General features: G+C 39.5%; 1 protein-coding gene across 1 annotated transcript; it reads right to left on the bottom strand.

Moving 5' to 3' along the window:
* Positions 1-10,156: 10,156 nt before the first annotated feature.
* Positions 10,157-19,209, bottom strand: LOC121400675 (inactive dipeptidyl peptidase 10-like). Its single transcript, XM_041584379.1, has 10 exons — positions 19,127-19,209; positions 18,268-18,386; positions 17,703-17,750; positions 17,239-17,337; positions 16,796-16,862; positions 13,788-13,982; positions 13,518-13,572; positions 12,383-12,482; positions 10,794-10,852; positions 10,157-10,575 (listed from the first exon to the last, which is right to left on the bottom strand). Exons 1-10 carry the CDS (start codon positions 19,195-19,197, stop codon positions 10,465-10,467), a joined length of 924 nt encoding a protein of 307 aa, XP_041440313.1. The 5' UTR covers positions 19,198-19,209; the 3' UTR covers positions 10,157-10,464.
* Between the last annotated feature and the right edge of the window lie 1,337 nt (positions 19,210-20,546).

Raw genomic sequence — 20,546 nt, 5'->3', positions numbered from 1 at the left:
TTTTTTTTTTCTTTTCCTCCCAACAATGGTACTTTACGGGGGCCTCACATAGGCAGAGAGAAATGCACTATAACCAGCATGCATAACATTTGCTGCCTTCCTTCCTTAAAGGGTGGTTCACCTTCAAGTTAACTTTTAGTATGTTATATAAGCAATTCTAAGCAATTTTTTAATTGGTCTTCATCATTTATTTTTCATAGTTTTTTAATTTGCCTTTTTCTTTTCACTTTGAGTTTTCAAATAGGGGTCACTGACCCCATCTAAGAAACAGATCCTCTTTAAGGCTATCCATTTATTGTTATTGCTACTTTTTATTACTCTTTCTATTCAGGCCCTCTTCTATTCATATTCCAGTCTCTTATTCACATCAATGCATTATTGCTAGTGTAATTTGGACCCTAGCAACCAGATTGCAAACTGGAGAGCTGCTGAATAAAAAAACTAAATAACTCAAAACCCACAGATAATAAATAAAATGAAAACCAATTGCAAATTGTCTCAGAATATCAATCTTTACGTCCTACTAAAAGTTAACTCAAAGGTGAATAAACCCTTTAAATAAGGGTCGTAGTTAACACCTGTTTTTGCACAGAATGAATGACCTCACTAATTGAATGCTGCAATGCTATTGTCTGGAACAAGCTATTATTTTGAACACTGCTATTACTATTATTTGGAACAAGCCTCAAATATACAGAATCAGCAGCATTTATGTCATGACTTTTGGGTCTGTTGGATTTCTATTACTCTACTACACCTATTAGAAAATGAATTGCCATGTAGAAATATAATTTCTACCAAAAAACAGTTATTGATCAGGATTGCTATTATTCTGAACACAACTGTACCCTATTCCATTAGGGGTGAGCCGTGGCCTTCACAATGAATAATACACAGTCATTTATCTCAGCTGATTTGACACAGAGACCTCTCTAATTCCCTTTCCTTTGCTGATTTCATTGATCACAACCCCCCCCTTAAACGAATCTGCTTACATTGCCACCAAGGAATTCTTTGAATAGGTTTGTTTTGCCCATAATGAAATGTGAGAAGCTTAAATGGATTTGCAGGTCTCCTTGGAGAAGCTCCACTGGTTCAGACCTGTGAAATGTGAATGGCAAGGCCGGGCCGTGTAGTTCAATTTCATTTCCAGTGATTCCTTATTAGTAATTGCCTGGATCTGAACATTCATCTTCGGGGAGGCCATAGAAGCGAAATTAATGAGGGTGAATGATTTGCTAGAAATAACCTGAATCAAAAACCGAGGTCAGTTTTAATTAACAGCTCAGTGAACTTTCCTTCCCGGGAAACAAAGGCAAATATCTCAGAGGAAAAGTAGCAATAGGCTGACAAAACCTTTCCCTATTATTTTATCTTAATAGATTTATTTACATTTTTAGAGGCCAGGGAAACGTTCACAATATTACCACTGAATTATACTTTTCTGTCTTTTTAACATTCAATTATATTACAGTTAATGTTGAAAATAAGGTTGGTCACTTTATTATGATACTGGCTATCCGCATGACGCCTGGCAGATTACTATTTAGCACAAGGGCATAAAGAGACTACTCTGCAAACTGGTAATCGGCTGTGAAATTGTATGTGAAATGTTTGGAAATTTGTATGTTTGTAACCATATGTGAAATGTTACAAAAATGCTAATTTTATTTTGGGGAAATGTTTATTCCAGGTTTTCTCATTAAAAAAAAAATTATAAAGGACACATGAATACATAGATAATCTGGAATCATTATTAGCTAGCCTTTAAAAGACAGCACAATGAAATAAAATAGGCATCAGTTATAAATATAACTATCATCACCCCTACACCAGGTTAATCAGCAGAGATGTATTGGGAGGCCACTAGTTGCCCGGTTCTGTATTAATAGTTCTCAGGTAATTCTCTCTAAAATAAAGGGCATTTAGGTTTCTATTGCAAATGTGAGGATAATGGTATATTTATTAACTGAACTGAAACTCTGACATTTCATTATCTCATGAAAGTGTTCTATAAAGCTAACAGCATAGGGAACACAGCAATAAAGAGAGATGTACCATCTGCATTTCTTGGATAGGAACTGGACTACTCTACTTTACAAAACCTCTTGTTTGATCACTAAACCAACACAGTTCTTACAGTAGATAATGCACTTGATGAAAAAGCACTTTATGTTACAGTAGTTTTCCATTAGAGCCATCTGTATCAATACAAAGCTACTGAAAGTTTAGAAATGATTGTATGCAGCATTCTAGAACTACAAGCAGTGTTAGGAGTAAGCAGCATGCAATAAGGGCTTCTCAGAGCCTTAATACACTCTGGGTTCAGGCTAGATCATTTTATATGACCATTTTAGAATAAATGTATTCTCTCAAGCAGTAATAATACTTTACTAAAAGGGTTATCCCCACTGCATACCAGTGCATAACAAGTCGGGTCATTTCAGACGGGGAGATTCAGTCGCCCAGCCACAAATCACCTCTTCTTCGGGCAAATAATTTCCCCGAACTGCCTTCCCGCCGGCTAGAATCTAAATTGGCGGCAGGATGGCAATCGGAGCTCTTAGTTTTACAAAGTTGCCTCACAAAGAATCTTCGGAAGACGAAGCGTTCCGAGTGGCATCCCACGGGCGATTCCAATTCTAGTAGGGGAGATTAGTCGCCTGAAGAAGAGGCAATTTATCGCCAGGGCGACGAATCTCTATGTGTCTCTGCCCTTAAATTTATATATTATATTGTGCTTCAGAAAAGGAGCAGAGCATATATACATGATTTAACATATTAGCCAGTTGGACGAAAGCACTGCAGTCGCACAAAGCCACAAAGTTTTCCTGAAAATGCCTCTGAATGTTTTTTAGTTAAATGAAGCCTACTGGGACCTTAGTCGTGAGTATATATTGGGGATCTGATGAAGGTACCAGTAGGGGCACTGAACCATTTACCCTATTCTGTTTCATTGTATATTTCCAAATTGTTTCTTTCTTTATGTTGAGAGTGGTTATGGATTAAACAGCAGCAGAGCTCCATGCAACAGAAATAGGCATTTAGGGTAAAATGGATAAAAACTGCATAGGAACTGCATAAAGTCTTACAATATAATTACATAATGAAAGCTAGTAAAACAAGAAATTCTTATGGTCCTTATTAGAACTGTTCCTCTATTTGTGTTGGGTGGAACAGTCAGCAGTTTGTATTTCAGTCCTCAGCTGGTTTTCCTACATCACAACGGTGTGTGTTCAGACAGATTTTTGAGCCACAAAGAGCTATAACATAAGCAACTATATAGTTAAGCCCATAAATATTTGGACAGAGACAACTTTTTTCTAATTTTGGTTCTGTTCATTACCACAAAGAATTTTAAATGAAACAACTCAACAGCTTATTAAAGCAAAGAATGGAATATTCATGAATGGCCAAGTCAGTCACCTGATCTCCATGAGTTCAAGACTTCAGACTCTCATTGCCAGCAAAGGGGTTTCAACCAAGTATTAGAAATGATGTTTTTATTTTCAGTTTTTTAATTTGTCCAATTACTTTTGAGCCCCTGAAATGAAGTGATTGTGTTAAAAAAAGGCTTTAGTTCCTCACATTTTTATGCAATCTTTTTGTTCAACCCACTGAATTAAAGCTGAATGTCTGCAGTTCAACTGCATCTGAGTTGTTTCATGTAAAATTCATTGTGGTATTGTACAGAACCAAAATTAGAAAAAAGTCTCTGTCATAATATTTATGGACATAACTATTAGTGCCACACACTACCCATTGATTTACATAGGTGGTTTTGGCTGTAGGCAGTGCCATCTCTTCTCACCCATGTGTTTGCTCTGTGCTCAATGGGGCGTCTTCCTACCCCCTCCAGCCTGTAGACAGCTGTGCAGGTAAGAGGTAAGTGACTGCTGTAGGTGATGCTGACTTCCTCTGGACATGAAATAATGATCTTCATCAGGATATACCTGGCAAATAAAATTACAGTCAAACCTATATTTCATTTTAGGTATTTTATTTAAAGTTTTCCTGCACGATTTGTTTGTGGTGCCCCCCGTTTATAATGCATTTCTGTGGGTGTTTTTCACATTTTCCTACATTTAACTCCAACATTTTGCTGACAATTTTGCAAATTTTTTTGAAAATGCCAGCTTGTGCTTTGGTAATATTTTTAGTTAGTCGAAGCTTTTTAAAAATCTAAAATAACATAACAGATCTGAAGAAAAACCGTACATTTTGAAACTATAGACCTAGGTGTCCCAATCATTTTTTACCCATGAGCCACATTCAAATGTAAAAAAAGTTGGGGAGCATCACAAGCTTGAAAAAATGTCCTAGGGGTACCAAATAAGGGTAGCGAGTGGCTGATGGTAGCCTTATGTGGCTGTAGGCAGTTTGTACTGTTTGGCAGTACACCTGGTTTTTATGCAACCAAAACTTGCCTTCAAGAAGGGAATCCAAAAATAAGCAGTTGCTTTGAGGCCACTGGGAGCAACATCCTTGGGGTGGGTGAACAACATGTTGCTTCCTAGCCACTGGTATAGCAGTTTTTCCACTGGAAAAACTGCTATAGACACGTAACTTCTCAGCTTTAATTCATTCTTTATCCTAGATGTAATAGCAGTACCTTTATTTAGTCATTACCCTAAGGAACGTTGAATGTCCTTGGGCAGAACCAGGTGGTATCTGAATCATTCTGCTGCCTTAGGTCATTCTGTGCTTCCCAAGTGCCCCCACTTACCTGAGCATCAGTCTAGGGTCCATGTAGGGGTCAAGATTAGCCCATACTGGAGAGAGCTGCTATGTTTTATTCTTAAAGGGGAACTATTGCGAAAATGAAAATTTAATATGAGCTTCCTCATACTGAAGTAAGAAACTTTCTAAATCAATTAAAAATTCTGCATTGTTTCTGAAATAATCAAGTTTATATTCACTATCCCTCTCTCAGCATCTGTTTCTCTTTATTCTGTCTTCATGCAGTTTTGGGTGTCAGATGAATGATCCAATACATGTTATAGGGGGGCTTCCTTTCGTAGCAGATGTAACGGATTCCAATACAAGCAAAATCTAACAAAATAACTGCCTTTTGCTCAAATTCTGCATGTAGAGAGTCATGATATCTGGTGATTTTAATAGACTGAGCTCTAAAACACCTAGGCAAAATGAGCCCCCCATAACATATATTGGAACATTCATCTGACACCCAACTCCTGAATGAAGACAGAATATCTTGCCTCATGATGGAAATCGTCTTATAAAAACATTTTATAAAGATAAATACAGGTACGGAATGTGTTATATGGAAATCCATTATCCAGAAAGCTCAGAATTACAGGAAGCCCATCTCCCATAGACCCTATTTTAAGCAAATCAGATTTTTAAAAAATAAGTCTTTTGTAATAACAAAACAGTACCTTGTACTTGATTATAAGTATGACTTTATATTGGTGGCAAAACAATCCTATTTTGTGTTAAAATTTGTTTAGCAGACTTGAGGTATGATTCCAGTTATCCAAATTAATGGAAATATTCCATATCAGGGAAAATCTCAGGTCCCAAGAATTCCATGTCTTATACCCTTAAAGGCAAACGTAACCCAAGAATTACACTGCTGTACTTACCCTGCTGCTAACATTCGATCCTATATGAATCAAGCGTCTCAGTAGTTCTGCTGTGTGCTGGAAATGCACATGAGCTTTTACAGATGCATTGAAGATGCAGATACACGTGTGCAGGAAAGAGAGACATACAGTGACTGACAGAAGTGTGAGACTAGATGCAAGGGGAAGCTGGGAGGTTGACTTTGCAGCAAGAGAAGAGCAGAACATGTATCTTATTTTGCAGTTTATATAAAAGTTGCCTTCTACATTTGGAAATAATTTAGACTGCTGATGGATAGTTTTCTATTTTGCTTTTTAAATAAAAGTAAATTTACATAGTGTTAATGGAAAAGTTCCATATCTGGAAAAGCCTCTGTAATCCATAAGCAGTATTGTGCTCAACTGTTTTTATTGGTTCCTTTTTCTATATTTTTTAAAAGGGACCTTGAGAAATTATTGGACTTGAACCCAAAAGTCTGAAACACCATTGCCCTTTAAAGGGGTTGTACAGCTTCCAACACTTGTTTTTTTAGAAATAATATTGAAGTGTAAAGTTTCATTTTTCACCTTCTTATGTCTTTCTGAAGCAACTCGGGGGGGGGCACCGTCTCTTTAACAGTTCTAAATTGATACATTAGTTGATGCATTTCTAAGGTTGAGTGATAGAGTTTTTTTTTACCTTGAATGACCTCGAAACTTGAATAGGATCTTATTTTCGAAAAAAATCAGACGTCTAAAACTCAAAAGAATGATACCGACCTGAAAACGCTAATCAAATTTGATGGAACTCGAACTGGGGTTTTTCTCAGAAAAAAACTTGAATGTCAGAAAGGCTATTAACATCTTTAAATGGGTCACTGGGCCTCTGCCATTGACTTCTATATGAACTCAGCAGGTTTTAGGTGGCCTACTTTTGAATTTGAGTTGTTTCCAGGGTAGAGGTATGATAAGTCTTGAATTTGAGTTTGGATTATTCCAAACTCGAATTTGTGAGTCTTGACCAAAAATCCAACTAGAAAATTCAAATTTAACAATCGAACCTTAAAGAAGAAGTCAACCCGTACCCCCCACCCCACAGCGACCCCCCTCCCTTCTCCATCCTCCCCCCAGCATAACTGCCCCCCCCAGGGAAATGCCCCATACTTTATACTTACTTCTCTGTGCAGATTCTGGCATTGGAGTAATTTGCTGGTTTGTGACAACTGCGCATGTGCCAAAACTCACGACAATTGCCAAAGTGCTGGAAAAAGACACAAAGACCCGGAAGATGGTTGCGTGGAATTCCGATGCCAGAATCTGCACTGAGAGGTTAGTATAAAGTATGGGGCATTTCCCCCCCGGGGGGGTCTTCGTGGGGGTATGGGCTCTTTTCTTAAAGGGTTGACTTCTTTAATAAATCTGCCCCCTAATGTAGCAAATTGTAACATTTCAGAATCTGCACCTGTGGATCACTGAGGCAGAACATTAAACTTTACACTTCAATTTAAGAAAAACTAAAAAATAAAAGATGAAAAGCAATTGAAAAAAGTCTTTATTAATTCTGATGAACAATCTGAAAACATCTGAACTGTTTGGAAGCTGAACAACCCCTTTAACTATTTAAAGGAAAACTATACCCCCCAAACAATGTAGGTCTCTATTAAAAGATACTGAGTAAAACAGCTCATGTCTAAAACCCTGCTTCATGTAAATAAATCATTATCATAATAATATACTTTTTTAGTAGTATGTGCCATTGGGTAATCATAAATAGAAAATTGCCATTATAAAAAATAAGGGCCGCCCCCTGAGATCGTAAGATTCACTGTGCACACATACAAACCACATGTAAGGTCACATGAGCCAATTAACAGACAGAGTTCTGCCTTTTGCTTCCTCACTTCTTCCTGTTACAGTTAGTGTTGTAGTATTTCTGGTCAGGTGATCTCTGAGGCAGCACAGATAGAGTCACGAAATGGTGGTTCAAGGCAAGAGATGTAAAAGGGCAATATTTATGTAAATATATATTCCAGTTTGGTAAGATTCTTTAATATGTCATCCAATTTGATATAAACTATCTGTTGCTTAAGTATTCATTTTGGGGGTATAGTTTTCCTTTAACTGTTGCGTCCGTTGAATCTGCCACATTGCCCTCTCCTCTTTGAACAGTTTTCTGAACAGGTACAAGAACTAATTTGCTTATCTGATGTTGCAGGTCATGAAAGTGTAGGAGACAGATAATGCTCATTATTATACAGCTCTATTGTCCCTGGATATTGCATGCAGCACAGCTCCAGATGCATTTTAATGCATTTCACTGGTACAGTACAATCAAGCCTGAAACCAAACCAAAACCACTTTTAGCTCGGAAAATACAAGGGGGCAGATTCATTAAAGGGCAAAGTGGCTAGCGACAGAAATCCCATCCGAAGGAACATCGCCAATTCACTAACAGGCCAATTTGCTAGTGAAAGAGACGGTCGCTAACGTACGTTCACACTCTATCGTCAAGCGGCTTTTTGCTCTGGCGAACGGTCGTTACCCTGCAAATTCACAAAAATTTTTTACAGAACATTTCGTAGAGTTTCCTTTGCCACCTCAGACCAGGCGAACTGATAAAACAAAACTACTTCCTCCTCAACGTCAGTGACATCATATCCTGTAAGCCGGAAACTCATAAAAATGTTAAAAAACGCTGGGGACGTTTACTTTTTCCAGACATTAGAGGGGGATGCCACATTTGTTTTAGGGTGAGGATCTTTTATGTCTTTATTACGGTTCCTTAGATTGTAATAAAAAGTGGCCACTTCAAGCATTTGCACCAACATCTGTAATAAAGACGTTCATATGACTTCTATGTACCCGCCCTATTCAAATTGACCTAAGCATAAGAGTACTAACAAAGTTTCTCTAGGCAGAAATGAATGCTAGTGAAAATTTGCTATGAAATGCTCGCACTGCTGAAGTAACGCCAGTGAAAATTCCCAGTGTTCGGCTCCCGAGACACAACTTGACATTTTAGTGAATTAGCGTAGTGGTATCTAATTGGCACCTGTCAAAACGGTCGCTGCAGAGAATTTGCCCTTTAGTGAATTTTCCCCAAGGTCTTTTACTATAAAGCATTGCCTCTCTTATCGAAAAACACAGATATCGCCACAATTTAAAACTAAACAATATTGTTTTGCTAGAAATTTGTGACTATAATCCATTTCTATACTAAAAAGTTGTTCTTTATACCCATTAATCTGCCCCTATAGAGGTGTCCATGCATTCACAGTGGATCCTTTCTCTTCCACGGCTTGGGGCGAGTGGGTACAAAAATGCATAAGGGTTTTCAATGCTTTTTGGCCAGGAAATGAGTTCCTCTTACCTCCATCCTTAAGCTTTTTTTTGGGCAAATAATAAAAGGGTGTGAGAAGGCTTATGTGTGAAAGCAGTGTAGGAACACACACACAATGGTACTATCACTTAATTTATTGGGTTTTTATTAAGATTTCATATAATCTGTATTGGTGTTATGTAGGGATGCACCGAATTCGGGATTCGGCCAGGATTCGGCTTTTTTCAGCAGGATTCGGATTTGGTCGAACCGAATCTGAATCCTAATTTGCATATGCAAATTAGGGGCGGGGAGGGAAATCGCGGGGATTCGGGGGCTCGGCCGAATCCAAAATAGTGGATTCGGTGCATCCCTAGTGTTATGATTGTTCTTCGTGTATTATTTTGGTATAATTCAGTCCTGTACAAGATACACATTATATTGCTTGAACCTCCCAAGTGTGAGGCTAATAAATGGCCCTGTGTGTTGTGATAACCTACTAAGGGCAACTTTCATACACTTTGAGGGATATGTTTTTTTGGCTACTTAAAAAATGTTTCAGTCTCCTTTTCCAAGCAACTATCATCATTTTTGCACAAGGGCTTGCAGACCATTTCCATGTAAGGTAAATGAGCACTTTTTGCATCACATTTTTGGACAATGTAGGTAGTTCACGTTTAGTATGTTATAGAATGCTCTATTTCTAGCAACTTGGCAATTGCTTTTCATTACTCATTTTCACAGTTTTTTTTAGTTATTTGCCTTCCTCTTCTGCCTCTTTGCAGCTTTTAAATGGGGGTCACTGACCCTGACAGCCAAAAAACTATTGCTCTGTGAGGCTACAATTTTATTGCTATTTTTACTTTTTGTTTCTCGTCTTCCTATGCAGGCCCTCTCCTATTCATCTTCTAGTCTCTCATTCCAACCACTGCCTGGTTACTAGGGTAAATAAGACCCCAGGAGCCAGATAGCTGATGAACTACCAAACCAGAAAGCTGCTGAACAAACAGCAAAATAACTGAAAAAACATAAAAAGTGACAAATGAAGACCAATTGCAAATGATCTCAGAATTCATTGTCTACCTCATAGTAAAAATTAATTTAAAGGTCGAACTACCCCTTTAAAAATGCACTTAATATTACCATGTGTGCCCTTATATTAATTTGAAACTTTGCACTAATCTAATCACTAATTGCCCCGCACATCACAAGCACGTGCTGGATGCCTCATACATTTCACTCATACCGATAAGAAGATTCCCAAATGGTTTTTCAGAACCACAGATAAACACATTCTCTGATTAAAAACAAACCTTGTTATATCATGCCAACAATCAAATTAATTTTACTTTACACTATGCAGTTCCATGTTATTCCAAAATCCAAATCAACCTCTAGCCTCAACAGGTTTTAAGGATTCTCTGTATCTTTGGATCAGCCAATCGGACTATTTAACATCAAACAGCAGTGTTAATAAGAGTACATCCTTAAATCCTGCATTGCCAGTGAAGCTTGAAGACCAACTTTTGGAACCTAAGCATATGCATTGGGTTGTTATAATAACCTTCAGATGAGGTTGTCCTACATGCAGCTGTGCAGTTCATGGACGGAAATCTCACCATCTGCTGTGCCATGGACCAGGAGAAAGTGCTGTTCTTGTAGCCTCTGAACATCATTCAGTACAGAGGCCATCTGAGAAAAAGGGTTAAAGAGATCCACAGGGAAAAGTCATACACCTTTTGGGAGATTTGAGTTTTAGTTAGTTACTTCATGAGAATTTTTACTTGCAGTACCCATTAAATTACTATGTGCAATATAAAACAGGGCCAGATCCTGGGTTTGGTACATCCCTGATAGAAAATGTATCATAGAAAGCACCTTAGGAATGGATTCATTCTCTACTGACGTACCGTATAGGCAGAAGCTTCTTGGGATGGCAGTCCCAGGTACCGCTCTGAAACCACTGCAGCTGTGTCAGAAAAGACAGGATATTTGTGTATCTCAGGCACCAAACATTACATATTTCATTAATTCTATTAAGTGCAGGACTACACAGAGACCACTGATATGTAAAGGGATGTAAACACACAAATCCTATCTGACCCAATTAAATAAATCTCAAATTAATTCAAATTAACTTTACAATATACATTTATTAAAGAGGTTGTTCGCCTTCCAAATACTTTTTTTTTTCAGATTGTTCACCAAAAATAAAGACTTTTTTCACTTACTTTCCATTTTTTATTTTTTATCATTTTTCCAAAATTGAAGTTTAAAGTTTAATGTTCTGCCTCTAGTGTTTCAGTCTGGCAGCTCATTGATCCAGGCGCAGTCTGAACAGTTACAATTTGCTACATTTAATTGATACAATTAGTTGATACATCTCTCAGCAGTATCTGTGGAATATTAGCAATTATTGTATATTTTATATATTGTATTGGATAAATGTATCAATGTAGAGCCGTTAATCAGCAACCCCCCCCCCCAAGCTGCTTTAGAAGGTGAAAAATGAAACTTTACACTTCAATATACATAAAGAGTCGCAAATAAAAAATAAAAAGTAATTGGGAAAAGTATTTCTGGTGAACAGTCCAAAACCAACTGAAGAAAGTGTTTGAAGGTGAACAACCCTTTAAAAATGTTCATTGGGTTTTCATAAATGTAAATTGAAAACATTATTGTGTTCCTATCTGAACTGTTAGTTATGTCTGCTACAGGTCTGCTTCTGCTACATTGTTTTAAAAGTCTGTTAGAATGATGAGAGATTCCTGGCAAAGGATCAACCACTGATATTCCAGCACTTTCACTAGTCCATAGGTGTTCTAATTGTACAAGTGCAAGTGTTGGGGTATTGGAGGCTAAATATACTGGTGGAGAAACACTACATTTGCCACTATATGTATGGAACCTGTTATCCAAATGCTTGGACCTGAGGTTGTCTGGATAAAGGATCTTTCTGTAATTTGGAACTCCATGAATTAAGTCTACTTAAAATGAATGTAAGCATTAAATAAAGCCAATAAGATTGCTTTACTTTTTTTTTAAAGAAATAATTTACATGATTGGGAGATGGCATTATGGTAAAGAGCTTTTGAAATAACAGGTCTCCTGATAACAGATCCCATCCCTGTACCCAGGGGTGATCCTGGCCCCTCCGCCACCTGAGGCAGCAGCAGTTACGGCCGCCCCCCCCCGTGCACTTACCTTTTTGCGCCTAAGGGGGTCCAGGGGGTACACCAGGGCAGCAGAGAGGGCCAGTGAACTAGCGCAGAGAGCCTAATGGCGCTCTCTGCGATAGAAGAGCCGAATTTTTGGTTCGGAAATTCGGCTCTTAAAGTACCATTTTTGCTGCCCCTGGTACCTAGTGGCGCCCTGCCGCCTGAGGCGACAGTCTCAAGTCACCTCATTGGAGAAGCCCCTGCCTGTACCCTTTCACTGCTGCAACGCAGCCACCCTGGACTCAGACAAAGGCAATGAGACCGCTCTACAGAATACTCACAATGCAGGTGGAAGCTGGTGATAGGAGAGACAGCCACACCACATGCAAACAACTGCTCAGGTAGAGACAGCAGTTTCAGGGCCAAAAATCCACCGTATGCCTGAAAATCAATGACACTGTTGAATGCTCTATAAAATTACTAATTTCACAAGCTTAGCCAAATGCTTGGAAGCTGAGTTCAGAAAAATGTAACATTTCTATTTTTCTATTCTTTGATAGTTTAATATTGTGTGTTTTAATGTATGTTTAGTAAACAAAAGCTAAAGCTGCTTCATTGGCCAGTAGGTAGCACCATAACTGATGTAGTGTCCATTAAAAAAACGGTATGGCCTTTTTAAAATTATACTTAAAATTCTGATTCTATGGGCCTCTATCTTAATATTAATATTACATTTATTTGAAGGGAGACAGAACAAGATGCCTGTTTCAGAAATGAATTGCTGTGGCTTTCTTATTGGGTTCCCCACACCTTACTAAACACTTTCATTTTTCTTTATGGCAGACTATGTTTACAGCTTCATTGATTAAAACAAATAAAAAACAAGCAGCGCCATGAACTATGAATAAACACATGCCTTAGAGCAGTGATCCCCAACCAATAGCTTGTGAGCAACATGTTGCTCTTCAACCCCTTGGATGTTGCTCTCAGTGTCCTCAAAGCAGGTGATTATTTTTGAATTACTGGCTTGGAGGCAAGTTTTAATTGCATAAAAACGAAGTATAGTGTCAAGTAGAACCTCCTGTAGACTGCCAGTCCACATAGGGGCTACCAAATAGCCAATCGTAGCCCTTATTTGGCACCCGAGGGACTTTTACATGCTTGTGTTGCTCCCCAACTCTTTTTACATTTGCATGTGGCTCACGGTTAAAAAAGGTTGGGGACCTCTGCCTTATAGTATATATAGAATTATACTGTATACAGTATAACTATAACCTTGCCAGTGACTCAAGACGTCTATAGATGATAATTCCTTGACATATGTATGATGACAAGATAAACAGGTATCAAAACACCACCACTAGTCAGAATAATGAAAATTAATATAGCTTACTGAACATATAAACAGTTTTGCATTTCACAAATACAGAAGAAAAAATATAAACATTCCTCTGTACTAAATCTCACTCCACCTACCTTACCAAACACTCCAATGCGGTTTTTATCCACAAATGGAAGTTGTTTTAGGTGCCTATAAAGAAACGTAAATCAATGGCATTATTGAGCCAAAGGATTGGAAGATTTAATGGTGATGGCCATGATGAATGAGGCTGGAGAAAGAAAGCAAATCACTGTGCTGCAAAAAGAAGAGAATGTGGAATGTGTAATTGAGGAGGAAGAAGTTAATAATTACATGCTGAATACGATTTAATTTGTTGCCTAAATCTAGGAACATAGTAATCTTACTGCACAATAGGAATGTAGTTTTTAATTTCAATTGAGCCCAGTCTGTGATCTATTTCATGGAGCAAATGCAGCCCCTGGTTCCTTGATCCTTTGCCATCAACATGCGCTAGAATAATCTGGAAGGAGCTTACAAGTGCAGATTCCCATCCAAGAGAGAATTCTTCTGTTACCTGTTGATATCCTGGAACCTCTGGTCTGGAAAGGAGAAAAAAAAACATCTAAAACTATATTTTGATCAGATCATCTAGCATAGTGCTGTCCAACTACTGTGGTACCAAGGGCTGGAATTTTTCTGGCCTATGTGGTGGAGGGCCGATAATGGAAGCCAGTGTTGACCACTCCCCATTTTAAACCACACCCACTGTAAACCACACCCATGTTATCTTAAGAACTTTTAATGCGCACATTAATGGTGGTAACACACCAAAAAAAACAAAAAACAAATGGTTGGTGCTCACTGCAGGGATATCACTTATCACTCATATGTGAAAAATGTAAGTCATACCCTTAAATATACCATAAACATACCCTTAAATCCATATGCCACGCCTTTGGATAAAACAGCACTCCCAGCACACGATTAAACAATTTAGGGGTCACCAACATCAATTTCCAAAGCTAACAAACCCCCAGAACAAAGCCTACCAGACTCAAGTCCCACAGGGTACAGAGCAGGGCAAGCGGAGTATGGCACACCAAGGGAACATAGGGAAGGCATAGTATGGCACACACTTGGAGCAAAGGGCAGTCAGAGTATGGCACACACAGGGAGCATAGGGCAGACAGAGTATGGCACACACTTGTATGAAAGGGCAGTCAGAGTATGGCACACACAGGGAGAATAGGGCAGGCAGAGTATGGCACACATAGGGAGAAAGGGCAGGCAGAGTATGACACACACAGGGAGCATAGGGTAGGCAGAGTATGGCACACATAGGGAGCATAGGGTAGGCAGAGTATGGCACACATAGGGAGAAAGGGCAGGCAGAGTATGGCACACACAGGGAGCTTAGGGCAGGCATAGTATGGCACACATAGGGGCAAATTCACTAAGCGCCGAAGCGCCGAACGCTAGCGTTAATTCGCTAGCGTTTGGCATTTTCGTTACTGCGCAAATTCACTAACGAACGCTGGCGTAGTTTCACTAGTGTTACTTCGCACCCTTACGCCTGGCGAATTTTCGCTAGCGACGTAACTACGCAAATTCACTAACGCGCGCAGTGTACTGAACGCTACCTTTTACGCTAGACTTCCTTCGCCACCTCAGTCCTGGCGAAGCGCAATAGAGTAGATAGGGATTGTATCAAAAAAAGTCAAAATTTTTTCTAAGTCCCAAAAAACGCTGGCGTGTTTTCTACATTATGGGTGATAGGCTGAAAAAGATCGAAAAAATTTTTGGGGCTCCCCTCCTTCCACCCTACATTTCCTGACTCATGGCAACTTACCTAGACAGTGGGCACATGTGTAGGGCAAAAGAAAATTTTTATTTGATGAATTGAAGGTTTTCTAGGCATTTGTAGTGCTGATACGTATTCCTCCATTGAAATTTGAATTTGGCGCCCTATGCAAATTAGCCTTTACTAGCGTAACTTCGCTTTACTTAGCGAATCAACGCTAGCGCAACTTCGCAACCTTACGCTAGCCCTGTGCGCAACTTCGGATTTTAGTGAATTTGCAAAGCGCTGGTGAAACTACGCCTGGCGAAGTGTGGCGAAGTGCGGCGAAGCGCGGTGAAGTTTCGTCTGGCGAAACTACGAATGTTAGTGAATTTGCCCCATAGGGAGCATAGGGCAGGCAGAGTATGGCACACAGGGAGCAAAGGGCAGTCAGAGTATAGCACAAACAGGGAGCAAAGGGCAGTCAGAGTATGGCACACACAGGGAGTATAGGACAGGCAGAAGAGAGCAGGAAACAGGGACTCAAAAATGGACAATTCATACTGTGCTACATACAGTGACACAATGCTGGTGTCCCTCCAGCAGTTTGTCTGAAGTGCGAACAGGTGAACAATATTGGCAGTTTCATTCTGGTTCTGACATGTGAACAGTACAGGGTTTTAGGGGTGTGAACAATAGAGGTGTTACAGGTGTGAACAAGACAAGGGGGATTAAAGATGTGAACAATGCACACATTTACAGTCTGAATTTGAGGTGTAAACAATGAAGGGGTCAATTAATCTCAGTATTGATACCTTTTAAATCTGTAACAAGGTAAGGAATTACAGCAGGCAGACTTTCATTTCATTTCAAAATATGAAAACCTCTAAACTTTAAAATCTCACATTTTTAAAGTTTTAGGAAAATAATTTTTTTTTTACAGAAACAATAGAATTCATGAAAAATAGAGATCTGAATTTTAGTAATTTTCCCCTTAAGTCTTTCAAATAATTTAAATTTTAAATAAACCCAATCAGATGGTTATGCCTCTAATTAGGGTTAATTATATCTTAGTTGGTACACGGTACTGTATTATTATTACAGAGAAAAAGAAAATTAAAATTGAGTCTTTGGGAGATGACCTTTTTCAGTTATTTGGAGCTTTTTTCGATAATATGAAAAGAACAAAAAAATTATTTTTAAAACCTACGGTACATTTCATGAAAAACGGTGATAAATAGAAATTACAAATCAAAATATTTCATTATATGTGGTGTACAATAGGAAAACTAACTGCCCCATTGAGGTGCTAAAGAACAAAATCCAGAATGGGCACAAACCAAACCAAGTCTTGATGTCTTAAAGCAATAGCAATATGGATGCCATGACCATATTTTAATGTAACTGTCACACTGTTGTGAACATATCATGTGTTGAACAGAAAGGAGAACATAAACTGCCCAGTCAGCTGATACCCTTTATATATATAATCTAATATGTACATAATAATTTTGAATAATATCATTCTATATTGCGCCAACCCAACTGTTAAACAAATGGTCTAATTAAAATGTATTTGGTTGAAGGGCACATGCACACATATGTACTCTATATTTCATATGAGCTACTTACAGCCACAGAACCAAAGGGAGCTCTAAGTTCTCATAGTTGGAGGGAAGGGTCAGGCGCAGTGGGAGGTCTAGCAAGTAAAGAAAGGAAAAGTTCTTTCAGTATCAGTTTGGGTAAACAATTTTTTTAATTATTTAAAAAATGTTCCCAATATTTAGAGGGGGTAAATTTTGTTCTCTGCAACACCCTGAGCCTTCCTGATCGTGTCCCCACACTTTATCTGCTCTCTGAGGGGAGGAGGGACTGCATCTCTATTGCAGAAAGCACACTAGAAGAGATAAATCAGAGTCAGAGTTATCAGGATGAATTTTAATCTCCCCCGTTAACCTGCCGCTCACTACCCTCCAACGCAAGGTTCTTATCTGGTCTCATGGGAGAAGTGACCCTGTCTTCAGTAATAGCACACCTCTAATATACTTTATATATTATACAAATATAAAACTTACCGTATCCATCAATATGAATCTTTTTATACATAGTTTGTGGCACATAATTTTTGCTAAGGAAAGCCTTCAGTATCTTATTTTCCTCCAGGATTATGAAATCTACGGCAGGGAAAAGAGTCAGAGATGATGAAAATTACTCTTTAGTTAAAGTAACAAAGTATTTTTATATGACCCCGCACTCCCCTTTGTGGGTGGCAGGCGGGTCCGGTCAAGCTCTTCCTCCTGCTCTCCCCGCCACCTTCAACTGCCGGCTTCCAGCTTTATAGCCGTATGCCTACTCGCCGCGACCCTTTTGTGATGTCATTGGTGGAGCGGCGCGGGTCTATAAAGGGAAGCCGGAAATGGGGCGGAGGGAGGGTGGGCGCGGATCGGGTGCACTTCACTATTAACTATATATAAAATTGCCTGCAATTGTTGTCGGAATCTTGCAAATTGATGATAGTAACAGTATAGATTACACTTACCTTGAGGATTTTGGGTCTGGTGTACTGAGACCAGAGGGACTCCTGGGCCTGGAAAAGATAAAAATGCAGGCATTGGCCTCATTCCATATTTTTACCCATCTTTTATTTTTGAACATGGCAATTTTGTACTTATGTCTCTCCAGCTGGGACCAAGTTAAATATACCTAGAGGTTCCATTCAAAGTGACTGGAGGACTGCACATTTAATGTACCCAGGGCCGGATTAACACAGCGGGTGCCCCTAGTCCCACTGCCGTTCACCGCCCCTACCCCTCCCCTTTATTCATGCAAATTTTCGGCATCGGGGATTTGCGCACGGGAAATCGTATCTCCTGCAAATCCCCAGTGTTTCTCAACCAATGTGGGTGTGGTTGGGCAGCATGCTGCCCCCCAAATTGCTGCCACTCTAGGCTCCGGCCATGGTAGCCTTTTCACAAATTTGGGCCTGAATGTCATCTCTGTACTGCATGGGGTGTGACCATTTCATCCAGTGGGTGTCTCTCACTTCAGACACCTGTAAATGACACTACAAAGTGACAAATATTAGAGTTTAAATTTGTATTTACCTTTGCAGTAGAGGAGGAAGTAGCTGGATCCAGGGCTGAATTCTACATCCACAAAATGACAGTCAGGAATGAGTTCACAGCTCACACAAGTCCGATTTAGAGTCCCTGATGTTTCTACGCTACATTCAGGAAAAGGAAAACAAAAAATTAGGAAAGAGAAGAGAAGACTTTAAAACAAAACAAGAGTAGTTTATAACATTTATATAGATGTCAAACTAGTGGGTTTGGTGCCTACATGACCCACTCTGCCTTAATTTGTGGCTTGTTTCACTTCTTTGACTTTCAAACAAATACAGCCTCTGCCTTTGAATATTGTTCTGTATTGTCTGATTAAAGGAGAACTAAACCTTTACTAAATAAGTGCTTGAAATGTTGTACATTATGTTTTGGGCTTCTGTTTCAGCCCAAGGCAACCACAGCCCTTTAGCAGTAAAGATCTGTGTCTCCAAAGATGCCCCAGTAGCTCCCCATCTTCTTTTCTGCTGATTCACTGCACATGCTCTGTACTGCTGTCACTAACTGAGCTTAGGGACCGACGCACAATATACAGTACACATAGAATAAAAATGTCACAATATAAGGCTGATTAGTAATTAATACAGATAATTACTACATGGCAGCACAGAAACTAGTGCAACTAGCATCAGAATTTAACAATCTTGACCCCCTTAAAGATCATGGAATTTCAAATTATGTTTGTGGACCCCTGCAGAACTCATTGAGTGTCACCTACTCACTCTAGCACCCTGACAGATTTGACTTTGCCATACCCACCTCAACTTGTATAAGTCAGAGCATTCCCTCCAGTACTGTATTGTACATTAACCTTCAATCCCATTAGGGGGCAGTATTGTGTTACCTGTAAAGGTTTCTTCTCCTGGGAATATCCTCAGTACTCAAAAAGTAACTGAAATGAGAGGAAATGTGCATTTACTGCGTTCTGGGTTCTAGATATAGGGGGAAATGTCGCAATGTAAAATTGTCCATTAGCATTGTGAATCTTAATTGCACATTGTGAACCATTAACACTTGCTTGAAGGTGGCTTAAAGGAGAAGGACACCCTAGGCGCAAAAATACCTCCCCCCTCCCCTGTGTTGCCCCCCTCCCTCCTCCCCCCCTGGCCTACCTGTCCCCCCGGGCAAATGCCCCTAACTTGTTACTCACCCCTCTGCGCAGGTCCTGTCCACGGAGTTCACAGGCGCCATCTTCTCCCGATCGGTCTTCTTCCTGGATTAATCGGCATCGGATCTACTGCGCATGCGCCGAAAGTCACAAGGTGAAATCGGAAATCTTCATGACTTTCGACGCAAGTGCAGTAGATGCGTACCGGTAAATGCTCTTCCTGCGCATGTGCCAAAAACGCTGATTAATCCAGGAAGAAGACCGCTCGGGAGAAGATGGCGCCTGTGAACTCCGTGGACAGGACCTGCGCAGAGGGGTAAGTAACAAGTTAGGGGCATTTGCCCGGGTGACAGGTAGGCCAGGGGGGGGAGAAACACAGGGGAGGGGGGTGATTTTTGTGCCTAGGGGTTTCCTTCTCCTTTAAACTTTTGGAGCAAATGTAACGACTTTTTCATTAAGAAGTTTTATTACAAATACTGCACACTATTGCAAACTGCAAAATTCACAATCTCTATCCTACTGTCGAGTGAGGGGCAAAGTGGTCGCAAAAGCAAAATGTTTCACTTTGCCAACATTTATTAGCATCTCAAACGATTTTTGCATTAGCGACCAATATTACATTTCCCCAGTAGAGCATAATAATGGAAACATCTAAAGGCCTACCATGATCATACATGAATAACACCTACCTACATAGTGCCTGGTATGGATATATAGATTAATTATATTAATAGAACTGAGACTGATCCCCCTTCCCTGTTGAACAGATATCTTTACTTTTCACCAGGAACAGTTCCCCTTTTTAGTAACTCACACAGTCTTGTTTTCTGGATTATATGCCACCACCTTTGTCACATCCCATTTTCCAGAGGTGAGGATCCGTAAACTGGTCTCTGTGGCACCAGCCTATAGAGAACATATATAAATATATATATATTTATTTTCACAACTTTGACATTTCACTTGACATTTTCTTCCATAATAGTGGGGAGGAGGATGGGTGAAAGTAAAAAAAGGAGGGTTGTTGGACAAATGATGTCCATCTCTTCCCTTGTAGCCCATTTTGTGGCCCATCTTCAATTGCCAGATTACATTGAAAGGATAATGTAACTCAAAGAAGTATAAAAACACTCCAACATATGTGTAAATGCTTGTA

Source organism: Xenopus laevis, chromosome 2S (assembly GCF_017654675.1).
Source record: "Xenopus laevis strain J_2021 chromosome 2S, Xenopus_laevis_v10.1, whole genome shotgun sequence".
NCBI lineage: Eukaryota > Metazoa > Chordata > Amphibia > Anura > Pipidae > Xenopus > Xenopus laevis.
Note: the sequence above shows the minus strand (reverse complement) of the source record. Positions and strands in the feature narration are given on the sequence as shown.